General features: G+C 38.5%; 1 protein-coding gene across 1 annotated transcript in view; it reads right to left on the bottom strand.

Moving 5' to 3' along the window:
* The window catches only part of jak2b (Janus kinase 2b), a 28,150-nt gene extending 12,134 nt beyond the window's left edge, over nt 1–16,016 (bottom strand). Inside the window, exons 1-9 of the mRNA XM_067615525.1 lie at nt 15,482–16,016; nt 12,044–12,280; nt 11,281–11,404; nt 11,045–11,162; nt 7,538–7,683; nt 5,683–5,974; nt 4,425–4,544; nt 4,042–4,199; nt 3,278–3,389 (exon numbers count right to left, since the gene is read on the bottom strand). Of these exons, the coding sequence (XP_067471626.1) occupies nt 3,278–3,389; nt 4,042–4,199; nt 4,425–4,544; nt 5,683–5,974; nt 7,538–7,683; nt 11,045–11,162; nt 11,281–11,404; nt 12,044–12,266 (1,293 nt within the window). The 5' untranslated portion in view covers nt 12,267–12,280; nt 15,482–16,016. The remainder of the gene's footprint in view (nt 1–3,277; nt 3,390–4,041; nt 4,200–4,424; nt 4,545–5,682; nt 5,975–7,537; nt 7,684–11,044; nt 11,163–11,280; nt 11,405–12,043; nt 12,281–15,481) is intronic.
* Between the last annotated feature and the right edge of the window lie 2,894 nt (nt 16,017–18,910).

The raw sequence follows: 18,910 nt of genomic DNA, 5'->3' as shown, positions 1-18,910 counted from the left end.
TTTAGCTTATCAGTTAACAATAGCTTCTCACTCTCCTGCTCTCTCTTGCTCAGTGCGTCTTACGTTTAGCTGTTCTTCTGCCTCTTTTATTGATAAAAGTACATGTAATAAATGTAGTTTATTTGTCGTGTTGGAGGCGAGGCTCAGTGAATTAGAAGCATGGCTCCGCACCATGGAAACCCAATAATCAACCCGAAACCAAAACTTAATTATAACTCATTCGAAAGCCTTGTCCTTAGTCATTCACACACAACCTGGAAAACTTTACAGCTAATTCTATTTGTCATAGCGTACCGTCCTCCTGGTCTGTACTTTATCAGAATTCTCGCTTTTTATCAAATTTTGTCTTTAGTATAGATAAAGTAATTATTGTAGGTGTTTTTAATATTCATGTAGACATTGATGATGATAGCCTTAGCACTGTATTTATTATTGGACTCAATTAGCTTCTCTCAGAGTGTAACTAAACCAACTCACTGTTTTAACCACAATCTCGACCTTGTTCTGGCATATGGCATCGAAATTGAACATTTAATTTAACAGGATCCTCTTATTTAATAACCATTATTTAATAACTTTTGAATTCCTATTACTGGACTAAAGAGGAGTTTTTCCTTGCCACTGTTGCCAAGTGCTTGCTCATGGGGAAATGTCAGGTCTCTGTAAAATAACAAGTACAGTCTAGACCTACTCTATGTGAATAGCGCCCTGAGATAACTTCTGTTGTGATTTGGCGCTATACAAAAAAAATGGACTTGACTGGACTACACGCCATTAGGCAAAAATTTCCTCACTAGACGTCTATCTGATAGTGCTGTAGCTAAATTTAAGGAAGTGATTCCATCAGCACTAAATTTAATGCCATGTCTCAATACAACAGAGGATTCTTATGCTAACTTTTTCCCTACCAAATTGATCATCTTGTTGATAGTGCTGCAGGCTCACTGTGAATGACACTTGACTCTATTGCCCCTCTAAAAGAACAAGATGATAAACTAAAAGAGGTTAGCTCCATGGTATAACTCCCAAACCAGCAAATTAAAGCAAACATTGTGAAAACTTGAAAGGATATGGCGTTCTACCAAAATGGAAGAATCTTGCTTAGTCTGGCAAGATAGTCTTAAAACATATAGGAAGGCCCACTGTAATGCCATAGTCACTTATTACTCATCATTAATAGCAAAAACAGCCCTAGGTTCCTTTTCAGGACTTTTGCCGGGCTGACAAAGAGTCATAACTCTATTGATCCATGTATTACTACAGCTCTCAGTAGTATTACATTGTATTCATGGTATTCATAGTAATTCATCACCTCCTGCCCTCAACTGGCATCAATTTATCCTCAAACACAGGAACCTTAGAAATAGCTGTAAAACTTGATATATATTTAGACTATTTTTCTCCAATCGACCTTCCCAAACTAACTTCAACGATTTCTTCATCTAAACCATCAACCTGTTTTTTAGACCCCATCGCAACTAGGTCTTAAAGTCTTACCCTTAGTTAGCACTTCTTTACTAGATATAATCAATCTGTCTTTAGTAACAGGCTATGTACCACAGTTCTTTAAAGTAGCTGTAATTAAACCTCTTCTTAAAAAGCCTATTCTTGATCCAGGTGTTTTAACCAATCATAGACCTATATCTAACCTTCGCTTCTCTCAAAGATCCTTGAGAAAGCAGTCCCCAATCAGTTGTGTGACTTTCTACATAACAATAGTTTATTTGAGGGTTTTAAGTCAGGATTTAGAGTGAACCAGAGCACACAGCCAGCACTTGTGAAAGTTACAAATTACCTCCTAATTGCATCGGACAATGGACTTCTCTCGGTGCTTGTCTTGTTAGATCTTAGTGCTGCACTTGACACCATTGACCATCATCCTATTACAGATATTGGAACATTTAATTGGCATTAAAGGAACCACACTAAGCTGGTTCAAGTCCTGTTTATCCGATCGATTTCAATTTGTACATGTTAACGATGAATCCTCCATGCACACAAAAGTTAAACACGAGTTCCACAAGGCTCTGTGCTTGGACCAATACTATTCACCTCATATACTCAATGCTTCCTTTAGGTGAAATTAGGAAAAACTCCATAAACTTTCATTAACTTTTATGCAGATGATACCAAATAGTATTTATGAATCCAATCAGTTAACTAAACTCCAAGCGTACCTTGAAGACATAAAAACCTGGATGACCTGGAATTTTCTGCTACTTAACTCATACAAAACTGAAGTTATTGTGCTTGGCCCTACACCTTAGAAACACATTATCTAATATATAGCTACTCTAGATGGCATTGCCCTGGCCTCCAGCACCACCGTAAGGAATCTGGGAGTTATTTTTGATCAGGATATGTCCTTCAGCTCCCAGAGTAAAACAAGTTTCAAGAACTGCTTTTTTCCACCTACATTGCAAAAACCAGACACATCTTGTCTCAAAAAGATGCAGAAAAACTAGTCCATGCATTTGTTACCTCTAGGCTGGATTATTGCACTTTCTTATTATCAGGCTGTCCTAACAAGTCTCTAAAGACTCTCCAGCTGGTCCAGAATGCAGCTGCACATGTACTGGCAAAAACTAGTAAAAGAGATCATATTTCTCTCATATTAGCTTCCCTGCACTGGCTCACTGTAAAATCCAGGATAGAGTTTAAAATCCTTCTCCTTGCCAACAAAGCCCTTAATGGTCAAACACCATCATATCTTAAAGAGCTCATAGTACCCTATTGCCCCACTAGAACACTGTGCTGTGTTTAAATGAGGTGTTTTTGTTAGTTTGAGTGTGGCCATAATCTTGTTTACTGATTTTTTGATCAGATATTTCCTGATTTAAAGGTTAAAGGTTATTTGTCACAACACTATGGATGATAACAAACACTGATGAATGAGAGAAGTTTGATGTGTGTAAAATGTGTAGAAAAATCTTTTCAGATATATTTCCAGTGAGTTTTGTTGAAATGGGTATGCTCTGCTGCAGCGCTTGGGAAGAATAAAGTTCTTTGACTTAAATTCCAATGATACCCAGTTCTACTTGACAGAGTTGCTGAAGGGACAGGAATTCCTACAAAGCTTGCCTACACGATGCACTTTCCTCACTTGCAGCTTGTCTTCAGTCCCACACACTAAATGTATTTAGCTAATAGAGATGAGTACATACTCCTGTCATTTTGCCTGTGTTGCTACATTTAACATTTTGCATCTATATTACATCTCCTCCTCTCCTCTTTTCTCCTGACACTCAAATAACTTCCACGAGTGAGTGTTACCTACCTCAACAGGGAAAGTCAGAAAATACTTGTTGAAGTCCTTTGGGCTACATCTTAAAATGTACAACCCACGCTTGTTTCCACACTTCTGAAGCCAGTTGGTTGCAAACTCCATTCTGCAACAACAAACATGCAGCACAAAACAAATGAATACTGAGAGTTACCGCTGATTATTGCCTCTATCTCAGAAGAGAAATGCAGAATTACCTGCTTGGATAGGTTGTAAACACCATCCACCTGACCTGACCTGAGAACTGCTTGAGAATTTTGGCAGCAGTTTGAAAATATATAAATGATGTATCATATTCTTCCTGTAGAACATTAAATAGTGGCAATTTTCATCGTTACCAACACAGAGGTGATTGGTGTAGTTCAGCTGTTAACATGGAAAACAACAGAATTAGGAGTGTAAGAAATGTAGAGAAAATAATTTGCAGCTGTGCAAACTTTCATTCGTTTTTGTGCTTGTCTGCAAAGGGAGGGTGACTGTTCGCCAGCTTTAGAAAGTTGCGAAACTTAAGTGACGCAGCCACAAATTCAAGGAATCATTTGTTAGCTTGTCAGTAAAATGAGGCGGTGGAGTAACCACAAATTAGGAAACCAAGCAGTTTCTAGAACATAGTTTAGAACTAGGCTACATGGGCTGTATTCAAATTAATTTAATTAAATGATGTTAGCTCTTATTCATTCCACTGTGAAGATCTGAAAAACACTGAAGACGTTACAGCCCTTACTGATGCTTTTGGTCAAATAAAAATTTTCACTCACGAGACAGGCCCATGGCAATGAGAGGCAATAGCCTCCACGAGCCTAGGAGGCGCAACTTCTTTACAAAGGTAGTGATGTGCGTCTGTAGTCAGCCGATAGTAGCCGTCAATGAGGGATACAAAGGAAAGAGCTTCAGACAGGCTGGGAAACTCCAGCTCCTGAAATATATAGAAAAAACACAACAGAATACATCAGCTGCACTTAAACCTAGACAAGTGCTTATTAATCTTTTCTTACAGCTGTGATGTTTTTCTGCTTTTACAGCCACTCTGGGAAATAAATTGGAAACTGAAAGTGACAGGTCAATTTTGCAATATATCAAAAAAGTAGTTTCTTTGCTTGGTTATAACTGACTAAAGACAGAGGTTCAAAAGTGAAATTACCAGGTTCTTGCCATCTTGCTTGCTGATAGTGACCACCCGGGTCTCTGCAGCGCCCTCCTTGCTGGCTTGTTTGATGCTGATGTCAGTGACATCAGGAAAGTCACACAAGGTCTGCAGCTCCTGGCCGAACAGCATAATTAAAAGGATAAGACTTTTATATTTATTACCAATAATTCACCCAAATAGATCAAAACCAACAAGGAATTTATGTTACAAACAAGTATCGCCTGTGTAGCGACAGATATAGCCTGATACATCTCAGGCCTCATAGTCACAGAACTCAACTGTCATCCGAAAAAAGGAACAAACAAACACAAAAAACCCCCCAAAACATACTGTTGAATTGTGTAACAAATTCCACAAGCACACATTTGACACACTGCACACACTCAGGGAAAAAAATTCAGTGTTTCTATGTGTTGTCTCTACCTTTCCTTAGCTCTTAAAAGAGAAACTTCTGTATTTTTCAACCTAGACCCTATTTTCCTATCTTTTTGTGTCCAAGTGACTAATGGGGACAAGAATTTTTGCATTTGGTCCAGTATTGAATGAGAGCGCTGCAGCCGTGAAACCAAACCTCACTCAAGGAGAGGTCTCCTTCTGAAATCCCACAAGAGTTGAGTTGTAGTTGAAATCAGCTAAATATGTCATCAGTCATGACAGAGAGGAGTGCTGAGGGGGAGTTTTTTTGTGCTGGAGTACAGAAAGCATAGCTCAGTGTTATCTAAAAGATTTTCAAAGTCATGGCTGAACAACAACTCAACTCTCGTTAGATATCAGAACAAGACTTCTCCTTGAGTGAGACTTGGTTAGACACAATTCAAGCGAAAGGTAGAGAAAAACATTTTATTTCTCTGTAGGGTCCTTTCCATTTCTGTCAGACACTTATAATAACAATCTGAGCCTGTCAGTGACAAAAACAAGGACTTTTAGCAGACATACATTGACGGGGTGCTATTACATTGCAGCCAATTTTGCTGCTGCAGCGCTCTTGCTCAATACTGGACTGGTTTCAAAAACTGTTGTCCCCATTAGTCACTTACACACGAAATGACAGGAAAATAGGGTCCAGGTTGAAAAATACAGAAGTTTCTTTTGAAGCTTTTGTGATTTCGATTTGGATAATTTTAGGGTGACAAATGTCTGTCTGTCAGTCACCTGGAAACTAAAGATTTAGCTCTGTATGAAAGTGTCCAACAGGAAAAAAATATCACGGTAAAAAAGTGACCGACACATAACAGCTCTAAATGGTACCAACCTGGTCAGAATCCTTCAATTTTTCACGACACCACTGGATACCAGTGTCTGCTGCCACCAGGATGATGAGCTGTCCGCTGGACGGTTCCTTGACCTGGAACGTCTCTGTGTAGAAGGCCTTCTCCAGGGACTCCATGCTAATGAGGTACTTGAGCTTGAGGTCGCGAGCTGTGGTGCGGCACTGACTGAACTGCTGGATGAAGCGCTTGAAACGGAAGCGGATACGCTTACGTGTCAAGAAGTTGCAATCCTGGATCTGAGCTCTCATGTCCTTCGGCAAGAAGGACTTATAGCTGGAGGTAAGCAAGAGGAAAAAACTATTTTATGTATCAGCATAAATCCTATTGTCTGAATATATTCTGTACCTTTCATATGTTTAAAAAAAACTACCGGTCACAAGTATTGTTATTAAAGAAAGGATTTTTTTCCTTTGAAATATGTCAATATCATTTCATTTCTGTTTTACACACATAATAAAATTGATGTACAGTACATATTAGGAGTCTGAACATCAAAGTTGCGCACTTGTACATTTTTGCTTGCCGGATAAAAATAAATTAAAACTTCAACTAACACTGGGCTACTCAGTAAGGCTGGGTCTCAAACCACAATATTCTTCAGGTTAAAGAGTACTGGAATGTGAAGAGGAGGGCCTTGTACACAGCTGCAGCGAAGGTCAGAAATATATGAGCTCTGCAGGATGTCAGGGAGCATCAGTGGCAGGACACAGAGGGCAACTATGGCAAGGTTTAGGTGGAGAGTGCTTTACGAGTAACAAAAAGATCAGGGGATCTGCAGTGGAGGGTGCTTCATGCGGCCCTGGCGATTATTTTTTTCTGTCCTAAATAGATAAGAATATGAGTAATGGCTGTCCTTTTCTGTAATTGACCTGAGACTGTAGTACATGTGTTCACTGAATGTAACCGTGTCACTTGTTCTTGCCCTGCTGTATGTGCCTTGTGGAAAAATTGGGGGGTTTTTTTGTGGGGCTGTTCATTCTGGGACCATTGTGTTCTGTGAAAAACAAAATAAAAAGTGTGCTGATGAAGTTTCTGTATGGACAGGCTACTTGTTTCACAAGGAGGAATAAAGTGAAGGACTGTGCGCCAGTAGACCCGGTTATGTTGAGGGGGCTGGTCTCTGTGCGCCTCAGAGCTGAATAAGCTTATTATAGTCTGGTAAATTATATTATTGGGTTTCAGAGGGTCTGGTGTATAGACGGGGCTGCTTGTACTGCGGGGGAGAAGGGTCTCTGTATATGTATCTGAATGAATGATGACTCGATGTCACGTTTTTGTATTTTCGTTTATAATTAGGTATGCTGGTCCTCTTAGAAGGAATGCTGCGGTACAGGGCTGCTGCCGCTGTGTGTGTGTATGCATGTGTGAGTGAGAGGGGTGTGTGTGTGTATTCGAGGCGTGATTGGTGGATGGCGTAGGGGGTGTCTGTGAGGTGTAATTTTTTTTATTCGACGGGTTTGGATAGGAGCTGTATGTGGTTCTTTTTTTTTATTAAAGGATGTTAAAAGTCAAAAAGTACTGGAATTGAGATAAAGTGCACACAGTATCAAAAACTGTCCTGAAAGTTGGCATTGCTTGTTTTGTCACATTCTAAGTCTTGTTTACTTATTACTTGATCAGAACTTTCAGTTCTATTACAGCTGTTTTACTAAGAAAACATTTACACACTGGTGTGTTTAAGAAGTTTGGCTCGTTCGTAGAGTAGACTTTCCTTTTCTTTTGTTTGATTTGTTCATGAGGACTATCAGGGACAACAAGGAGGAGACTGTAGACTGTACTGTATATGATTCAAAGCATCTGGATATCTTAAAACATAACTAGTTATTTAGGTGATACCTTATAGTGTGGTAGATGTCCAGCGGTGACATCTGTCTCTCCTTGGCTGTTCTCGTCATGTCCAAGACAGCCATACCGAGGCACTCTTCCTGCGTCTCGTGGGAGTTAGGGATCCTTACTGAACCATTGACAAAATCATTCCTCCACTACACGAAAAGAAGAAAGTAGTACAGCAGGTGTTACTACTGCAGCTTAAACCATCTGATCATTGTCCATCTTTGAACTTGCAAGAACATTGATATTCAGACCCTGGAACGGACAAAACAACAGCACCAAGACTTGTAAAAAAGTGTTTCTCAGGACTCTTTCAGACACCCACGTCTTTATGTGCAATATGCAGTTTTACATGTTGGTCTCATGTCTGAATAAGCAACTGAGTCACTTTTATGTTTAAGTCACAATGGCAGTCTTTGAGTCTGAACCTGGTAACATTTCATTAGAGCTGCAATAATTAGTTTTTTCCCCCCAAACAAAAACACCAACCATTTGATAGTTTTAAGTTCTCAAATTTGAGAACTTGCTGCTTTTTTAGGTCTTACATGAGAGCAAATTGAATATTTTTGGGTTTTGGACATTTTTCACTGTTTTCTGATGTTTTAATGACTAAAGGATCAATCAAGAAAACAATCAGCAGCTTAGTCGATAGTGAAAATAATCATTAGTTGCAGTCCTACACTTTATAAAGCTTGTGAAAGCACAGCGTTTACATAAAGCAAACAGAAATCTTTCTATAAATGTCCACTGTCAGAATTTTGAACATAAGCAGCATGGGGGGAGCGTCCCTTGCACTAATGTGGGTTTATTAATTAAATAAAGTTTTACAATTCATCACTGAGCAGCCTGTGAGAAGACAGAGTACAAGATATTTATGGCTGAACCGCAAAAAGCCGTCACTTTAATAGCTAGATGAAGACAGCAATGTTGCATACTCCATGTTTAAAAAGCATTGCAGTCTTGCTTCCATGCAAACTATGGTGTGGGTTGTCTTTGTCGTGAATCCATAACAGGTGATGAGGTGACACCTGATAAAATGAAATACTATATAAATGTATAATCTGCTGATCATCCTGTTCCCTTTCAAAACCTCTGTGTTATCTCTGATTCTTCTTATTATTATTTGCCCGCTGGGGTAGATAAATAACGGCTTGGAGAACAGTTGGGTACAGGCTGACCTGCTGTCAATCACTGGAACAAACTCTGTTTTGATATTCCCCTGTATGTAGCAGAATGACAGCTCATGACACCTGAACTTTGGTAACTCTTGTTTTGATTGTAATAAGTCAGTGTGAACTCTAAACAGACTCTAACTACAAAGTGATGGTGGGTGTTTTTATTAATTTTTTAATTAATCTTTTTTTTTGTTTTGGTCCAAATCAAGGCAAACCGGCTACAGTTGTGAAAACCTTAGATGACAACCATTGAGAGATGGGAGCATTGTATTATTTACCTATATCCACCAAAAAAACTTAAGGAAAAGACCTTTATTATTTTAGCTGATATTATGCTTCACTTCTGTGTAAAACCCGCCCACTACTAAACAAAAAAGGGAATTTAATCTAATTACTACAAATCCTATCATCTATCTTTGTCCTTTAAAAACAGGACTTAAGATTTATTTTGTTGTTTGTACAGTATTAACGTCAAACTGGTGAATGCTGAGACACACTTCCCTTTGCGAGTCATAATAGCCTCTCTTTATCACTGACGCAGAAGCTCGGCTCTAGATTAAACCGCGAGGAATTTACAGTATCCTTCACAAAGCAACAACACAACATCTGTCCACAGTGAAAGTGAGCATGTGTAATGGTTCAATGGCTGCAAACACACAGTGCGTTACACCACTCAAATGACCCCCGTGGTGGTGTTTCCCCTCTCCCTTTTAGGCTTTTCCCGAGCCACCGGGGCAGATTTCCCCAGGCATAATTCCACATAATCCTTTAGTTCACCCGGAGTTCACCTCTAGTCATATTACTGGCTCGGTTAACTATGGACTTACCTATACCGTACTCTTCCTTTCTATTGCAATTTGGTTTATATACACATCATCTTTTGACTGGTGGCATGCGAGACTGAAAACCCATCTGTAAAATTCAACTTTTCTCAAACAGATATTTTATTTTTAATGATGTGTGGAAGGAAAAGAAAAAAAACTGTTATTACAACTCTGCTTTCTATTTCCCAAAACACAAAGACAAATACTTAAGCAGCCAATAAATGTACTTACTATTTGGGTACTCCATTCGAACACACAAAACCACACATATTTCAATATAAGACCTAAGTTTGGTCTCCCGGCCACGATGGAGAAGCTCTGCAGTTGTGTCAGGCAGTACTGAAGTAGTAGTACTGTGGCATCTGTAGACAAATTAACCTGCTTGGTAACACTGGGGCAAAAATGTACAGTTGGCTCTTACTTATCCTTCCTGTGGCTCTTTGTCGCCACTAATATTCAGCGCAGTCAATGTAACATGTTGAACAGCTCATATTTTTGAACAATATGGTGCTGAAAATGACAAGAACCTTAACACTACTTTTGGACAGAGGGCCCCTCTACATGACAAAGCTTCAAGACAAGATAACAGTGCAGGGCCTCTTTTAAGATCCTTATCATTTGTGCAAACACTGTGCATGTGCTGGTGGACTTAATTGTTTCGGACAAGGACAGGGACCTTACAGCAAACAATGACATTTTTGGACAATGGCTCACTGCACTGACCCTAGTATGATCTGTCAAGCACAGAAAAACTGTGTGTGTACAATTCTGTCTGGTTTAATTTCGGGAATTTAATTCAGGTGCTGATTTGTGCAGGCTGTTAGTTCCTAAACTGCTCACAGAGTTCACTCTTGCATGAGAGATATAGCTGCAGTCACACAGCACAGTTGGTAGCACCATTTGCTCAAATGAGCAGCCCTCTTTGTTTACGGCATGGACCACAGACTGAGAACGGGCTGAGAATCTCTTCACCATAGACACCCAACACCACATTAGGGCATTCATTGATTAATCTTGATAATAATATCAGAGAATAGTAAAAAAAATGCTTGTTTTAATTTCCCTGAGTCAAAGGTGACATCTTCATATGCCTTGATTTGTCCGACCAACAGTTCAAAACCCCAAAATAACCAGTTTACTATCATGTATGACCAAAAAAAGCGTTTAATCATCGCATTTTAGAAACAGAAACCAGCTAATTTTTGGCATTTTTGCAATTACTGAAACGATTACTCAAAAATTGAAATAGTTGCTGATTAATTAATTAATCAACTAATTGATTAATCGACTAATTTTTGCAGCTCAACCACACACACAAGCAAAAAAGCAAATAAAAAGTACCAGTTTAATGGTTTGTTACCTCTCTATATTAAAATGCTTTCAATAAATCTGAAATATGAAGTGTGACCTAACAACATGCTGTTGAATATTTCTCTTAACTGACCTCCATATAAAGCATTCATTTCTAACCACTATATTTAATAAAGAGAGTGGTTGTATGAAGAGACACTTACCTGAAAGAAGAGGTATGACATTACAAAATCATCAAGAACAGGACTTTCTGATCCTTTGGCGACTCCGTATCGATAAGCCCGGGATGCTCCACCACTGTACCAGCCAGGGAAATAATACCTGCAGTAAACGGCAAAGAACCAAAATGCAGTGAGGATATTTAACGTTCTCCTGCAGAGATTTCAGTCTGTGAAAGATACACAAGATATAACGCAGGAGCAAAGATAATGTACGCTACCTTATTCTGAAAAACACGTCTTCTGATGCTGACTCATCGAGCTGAAAGATGTGGTTGGGTGAGAACCACAAGTGGTCTCGCTCTCTGAAGAGACCAAAAAGGCTGCAGTACAGAGGTGAGATACCTACAGCAGACAAAGAATGAGAAACCACGTTATGTAACATTACAACCACATTATGTTCTTCAAAGTTAAGTTGCTCTGTATAAATTAAGTACACAAACCAATCGCAGTATTCCTGTAGAAACTGTGTTCATTTAAAGGCAGCTCTCAGGAGCACATGATAGATTATACGTCAGGGCACATATTAGAAAACTATCTGTTTCTAGTGTCAACACAGGTGAACATCAGGTCAATAAAGATTGTCTAAAATGTCAGTTGTGTTTGGCTTATCATCAAACACATAACATGCTATTTTAACAACATGCAGGTGAGCCTGGGCCTTCCCCTCTCCATGGGCCAGCTCAGTGTATTAGTAGACTCATATTTTTATTGACTCTTAAATTGTAACTCTGGCAAAAAAAAAAAATCATGAACCAAAGGAAAGTTACCAAAGTTTTGCAAAGTAAAGAAAGTCAGACCAGACAGACTGTAAACAAAGCATGGAGATGATTGAACAAACTAACAATTTTTCTGCTGATCTCTGATAGGTTTCACTGTGGGCTCTTGATAACCTTATCTTAGGACCTATGTCCTGAGTTGATTCATGAGCAAAGCACATGAATGGGGGTGCTTCACGCAGGCTTACAAAGCTCGAATACTCACTGCACGCCTTGGCTGCATCTATACACAGCTCCTCAGCCACATAGTCCCCAGGTGGGTAGCTGAGAAAACTGCAGTCGGCCACTCCCTGGCTGCCGTGATAGAAATGAAGCCTAAGAACAGCAGCGACCGGTCTTGTGTCTGGAGATTCCCGATGGGCGGTCCCATTTTGGTGCACCGCGGGGCATGAGTCAGTCACTGTGTCCATGGCTGGCAGGGAGGCCATCAACAGTGTGCAACCTTCAATCAGTGAAATGCAAAAATGTCAGCGGAAAGAATGACGATTTCTTTTGTTAGTAAAGTGTGATGAATTTAATATGATGATCAGCTAGGCTACATGATCTCGACTGTTGCATAAACTGTTAGCTGCAGCACAGAGGAACCATTGTCTGGGGAAAAAAGGTTATAAAATCTGTAAATCAAATTCAAAAATAGGGCTTAGAGTTATCAAAAACATTCAGGCAAGTTTCACTGTAAATGGAGCCTTGACATTTTTTAGCTCTGGTGCATGTAATTCTCTAATACAGGCTGGTGTGGATCAACTTTCAAATGGAGCATTTTCCATTAATTATTTGCATTTAAATAGACAAAAATCTACATACAACACACACACACTCAGCAGAATAATTAAATCCCCTCATTCTCTCTCCGTCCCAAATACAGAACTATATCAAACTGAGAGATGATCATAAGCAGATATACATCAGATACCTAATTGCTGAGATCCTGTCCTTGTTTTTGTTCCTCATTTGTAACAGTCTACCGAGCACCAACACTTCAAACTCAAACTTGATTTGCAATGAATACCAGAACTTTCTGACGTTTCTGATGTTTTGAAGTATTTAAACAGTTTACAAGATTGAAATGATTTAAATGAGTTCTGTTTGGTTGATTAAAAGGTTTACTGTAATGAAGAAGAGACCCAAAAAGTTCATGAATCATGTTTGGAAAGTTGATAAAATATTTACTTCCCCTCTTAATCTTTTACAAACTGAAAACTGTGGACATAAATAGGCCTTTTTTTGGAGTGATCTAATGAAAAAATGTATTACCTTATAGAGAAAAGTGAATATTTCTAACAAATCTGTAAGAAGGTTACTGAAAACTACAAACATTTCCAAAGTACATGCTAAGGCTAATCATAAAAAAATTTAAAATATGGCAATGAGCAGGCCGTCCTCAAAAATCGAGTGCAAGAAAGACACTAGTGAATGAGCTTATCAACAGGCCTTTAGCAGCTCTAAAGGAGTAAAGGCAGATGTGTGCATACAAAAACTGACGTCTGGATCCCTCACCAGACGCAGCTTCATGGCTGAGAGGCAAAAAAAGCTACTAAAAGTAAAAAGTAAACAAACGGAGAACTCTAGTGTTTCTCCTGCTGAGATTCAAAAACAAATCAGAGGAAGAAAATCTGCACCGTCCAGATGTGCAAAGCTGTTGCTATAATTGCTGCAAAAGATATCACCGCTACATGCTGATGAGTGGGGGTAATAAATATTTAAACCATTAGTTATACTATGTTTCAGATTTACACTTAATTTAGATGAATTTGTAGATTTGTTTTCATTTTGACATTAATGAATCTTTTCTGTTGATACTTTGATTCAAAGCTGTAAAATATCTAAACATAAAAAACTTCAGATGAGAATATGATTATTTTCACTGTTGATTATGTTTTTAACTAATCCATTAATCATGTAGTCCATTAAAAAATGTTAAAAATGTCATCACAATCTCATAGAGCTCAAGGGAATTTCAACAGTCCGAAATGATGGCAGCTAATCCTCACATTTGAGGAACTGAAAACAGGGAAAGCTGTCATTTTTTCTGTCAATCAACTACTCCATTTATCAACTTATAGTTTCAGTACTAGTATGTTTATTCATCAGTGACAGTGGTGGGAAAAGTACTCAGATCTTTTAAGTAAGTAAAAGTACCACTACAGCAATGTAAAAATATTCCATAACATGTAAAAGTCCTGTATGAAAAATCCTACTTAAGTAAAAGTACATAAGTATTCGCAGCAAAATGTAGTAAAAGTATTACAGTAAAAGTAGTGGTTTGGTCCCTCTGACTGATATGTTATTATATATGACATCATTATATTATTAATACTGAAGAATCAGTGTTAGAGCAGCATGTTACTGTTGTAGCTGCTGGAGGTGGAGCTAGTCAACTACTTTATATACAGTTAGATAGTTTAGTCCAGTGGTTCCCAACCTAGGGGTCGGGCCCCTCCAAAGGGTCACCACTTAAATCTGAGGGGTCGTGAGATGATTAATGGGAGAGGAAAGAAGAAAAACAAAGTTCTGATACACAAATCTGTTTTCAGTTTTTAGACTTTTACTCTAATCTTTTACTGTTTGTTGAAATATTGGATCATTTGAACATTTATTAAAATCAAGTCATGTGAGAAGTTTAGAGGGAAAAATCACTATTTGTAGAAAGTACAATATTTCCCTCTGAAATGTAGTGGAGTGGAAGTATAATGTAGCATTAAATGGAAATACTTAAGTGAGATACATGTACCTCAAAATTGTACTTAAGTACAGTACTTGAGTAAATGTACTTAGTTACTTTCCACCACTGGCTAGTAAGCAGAGAAACACTTTACCATTCAGCATGCAGTTTAATTAAACAACCTTTCCAGTAGGAAGTGAGAAAGAGGATATGGTGCAAATAACATAAAGGAATTTTGTACATTTTGGTAACTTCTGCAAAACACTGATGTGAGGATTCCTGACAATATATCTCATGCCATTTTAGAGGCTGTACAATAACGATTTCACACGAGCATGGAGCTTCAAAATCCCAATATTTCCGACTTTCAGTTGCATAAAATATGTACAAAACTGTTATTTTAAATCTTCTCATTCTCAGTGTTTTATTTTGACAATTTGAACAAATCTATCTGCAAGTAGAAAGCAACACTGAATGTAAGAATGCCAAAATTAAATATATTTTCTGGAAGCTGTCTATTGTCATGCTGTTATGGCAAGTTCAGAGCTACATAATAATAATAATCATCATCATAATAATGCTTTAATTTATTAATTCGCAGTGAATCCTAAAGTGCTACAGCGTTAAAAACATAACATGAGGAAAATAACAAGACTTTAGATAATTAAATAAATTCTTCCTGGATAGAAAGGTTTTTGAGCCTGTTTTAAAAGGGTTGCAGGGGTTTTTCATAAATGTATGGTTAGACTGGACATATTCAGTTAAATATCAGAAACTTGGCTACAGAACAAACTCATCAAGGCCGTGATCTTACGTGCTACCGTTAAACTCACACACCCACCCGTACGAGTTAACGTTGACTACCACATAAACAACAGTGCGAACCAAGACTCAACCAACTAACGTTAGAGGCTTGCGTTTGTACAAAAAAATAAACAGAATAAAGCTGTCAACGAATTATTAATGGGTGCTAACACTTACTTTGGTTGATGAGCCAGTCGTGCGTCCAGCTAGCTCGCTGCTAGCTTCCTAGGCCAGCGCTGCAGCCAGGACGAGCGGGTTTGACAGCGACAAACGGCTGCTTATGGTTCTTCAATATCAGCACTTAAAACAGATTCCCTGATAATTTACTATTTATTTATGGTTCACCTGGACTTATTCTTTTTTCCATGTCGCACTCAGCTGGCTAACCTGCTACATAAGCTACCCCTGGTCAGCCTAACGTTTCCCATCTCACTCCAGAGGAACTTCAGCCGTCTATCTTGTCAATCTTGTAACTTAATGCTAATGCTAGCTACAACCACGTCGTGCCCGGTTAGCTCCGATTGACAGGTAAATCATCTGCAGGCAATCATCTTGTTGTGCCGAAAACTGTGCCCACGACTGCCCGACATGAGTCACATTATTGATAACTTGTCCACTGTACAGCTTCAACTCTAACAAGGTTGCTAACAGCAGCGCAGCCGGAGCCTCAAGTCAGTCAACAAACCAGCCTCTCCCACCATACTAATACCGCGTTCAGGTGCTGTCGGAAATGTCACAATCACGGACCACAAAAACCAAAGGAAAATAACAAAATATCTAGATGATAATAAACGAATAAAATATATCTAAAGAAATAACCAATAAAATCTGCTTTTGACCTGAGCATGCCTGAACTGGTGCATTTCTGTTTGTAACCGATCATTTCATGGTAGAGCCTTTATATTCAGTACATACCATTATTGTTGTATGGATGACTACAACATCGGTTCCTAACCTTTCTGGCTTGTGACCCCTTAAAAAAAGTAATGTTTGCTTGCAACCATTTGTTTATCAACTGTGACCAGTTCAACCAAAGAGTGATTTTTTCCTTATTTCATTTGAGGCAAAGTTATCTAGTAATTCAAAGGAAAAGGGCAAATGATTAGAGGAAAATCTGAAAAATGTAGAAATGTTTTTTAAGTCATCCTATCCTCTTAATCATCTAGGGACCCCTCAGATTTGTTTTGTGACCCATAAAGGGGGTCCCAACCCCTAAGTTGGGAACCACTGGACTACAACACTTGAATAGTTGATAGCCAGGCTTACCATAGAAAGCCAAGATGTAATTGAAATTGGTTTGGTTAAATATTGTGATAACAAAATGCTCATTTATATGGCTACCATTCCACAGTGCACCCAGTATGTTGGCATGTGCATGAATAATTACACAATATAACAAATTAATAAGTCTATTATAATAATATTGTAAATTACACTAGACAGAGGTGAATACTACAAGATAGGCTATGATTTTTAGTGCCTTGTTCAATTTAGATCTATGAAGTTTAACATTACCTGTCACTGTACAGTTTGATAATATGTATGCCAGATAACTGATTATACAACTTCAAGTCTGGGAATTTGGAGCTTAACAGGAACCCATGAAGGCAGCATTTTTGTATCAATCAGTCCCTTTACATGTCAGTAAACAAAATAGTGAACTAACCAACATCCGCCCACCCACCGAAACTACAACTAACCACTTGTGGCGTAAACTACAACGCAGTTACACAAGGGACAAAAGTTAATCTACACTTTCGATATCAGATGCAATCCAGTGCAATAGGCTTTAAACAAATGCTAGTATTGAAAAGCTGATGATAAATTTTGGTTGAGCATTTGTCAGATGGGAATGGATTTACCTTGATGAAAGGTTTTCAAGATGTAAATTGCTGTGTTTATACTTAACAATGGTCCTCTATATCTATTATTCTCATATACTGCACATACACTGGTTAACAATATACAACACCTGCCTGATTTCCCACTTTACAGTGATGACAACTAATCATTTTAGAAAAACAGACCATAAACTGGTACCATTAGGTTGCAGGAAACTAAAACTATCTCATCTTGTTACTTGTGGTTTGGACTGATGTTGAGGCCAACTCCAACTTGAGCAAATTGGTGTAAATTCAGCTTTTTTTTCAGACGGACAAGGCTTCTTAGAAAGGCATATGATGAGACTATGCTACATCTTCTCGGTGCTTTTCCAGACATCACTGCCCCAGAATAATTCTGCTGCTCACACTACTTTCCCCATAAAAAGCCTGGAAGGCGTAATCAGAGGCAGAATCATTAAGGACACCAAACATTTTCTGAACCCTTTGCAGTTTGCGTAAGTATAAGACGGGTGTCGAGGATCCTTACCTTATAATCTGTAAACTTCACGTAGCTATGAGCCTTAGCAAAACAAACAGAAAACTTACAGTAATATGCTGTGATGTTATGGGATTGTTTTCCACATGATTTTGTGACCTGGCTGCAGGGATTTGCTTCCATTCAGCCACAGGATCATTAGTGATGTCCAACACTGATGTTAGGTGATAAGGCCTGGTTTGCAGTTCATCCTAAAGGTGATGGATGGGGTTGAGGTCAGGCCTTTGTGCAGGCCAGTCAAGTTCTTCCATACCAAACTGCAAACCATTACTTTAAGGACTTCACTTTGTACATGGGGTCATTGTTCTGTTGAAACGAGAAATGGCCTTCCCTAAACTGTTGCCGCCATGGATGTTTTATAAGCCCTGGATAAAACCCAAAAAGGCGCCTATTTCCTTTAATGCTCACTGAAGGCATTAACCAAAAACCTCCCAGGATTTCTCCCGCAAATGTGCATTAGTGTTTCTCCTTAGCAAATTCTCTCATTAGCGTTTCTGATTTGTATCCACAAGCTGTGAGACTGATCAATACCCTGTCTCTTACACACCTTGGCTAATATACACATGCATACACACACACACCCTGCACTTGACACTATATATATTTATAATACAGTTACAAGTTTTTTTTATTCACAATGTTTTTAATATTATACTACTAAGGGATGTAGTGTTCTGTATTTGTTTCTCTCTCTATATATATTTGTTGTGTCTTGTACTTTTTGCGTATGTATGTATGCATGTATGTATGTATATGGACTTGCACTGGACCCTGTAGAGACAACATTTTGTTCAATATGTGTGAATATGTGTGAATTCATTTGGGGTCGAGAGACAAACAAACTTGAATTTCCCTCATGTAAAAATAGGTTTTCTAGGCTCTAGGAAAGTTTTACAAATATAAAACCTTTATGGACTAAAAATTCATCACACAAAGAGTTTTAATTTACCCTGTTTGCTGTTGGAGGAGTCCTGCCAAAGGTTGTAAAGATGTCTCTGTAAAGAAGAAGCTTTCTCGGTCACAGGGGATTTTTTTTTTGTTGGAATACCGGAAGATACATCTGAGGTAAATTACTAGATAATTTTACATTTTTGGAGTCTAAAGCTTATTCAAAATATACAAGGGACAATTAAATCTTTGGTTGAACCAGGCACAACTAATACCTGTAGGCAACAGTTAACAAGTGGTCACAAGTAGACATTTCTTTGTAAAGGGAGGTCACAAGCC

This window comes from Thunnus thynnus, chromosome 2 (assembly GCF_963924715.1).
Source record: "Thunnus thynnus chromosome 2, fThuThy2.1, whole genome shotgun sequence".
In the NCBI taxonomy this organism is placed as follows: Eukaryota; Metazoa; Chordata; class Actinopteri; order Scombriformes; family Scombridae; genus Thunnus; species Thunnus thynnus.
The sequence above is the reverse complement of the archived record's forward strand: the minus strand, read 5'-3'. Positions and strand labels throughout refer to the sequence as shown.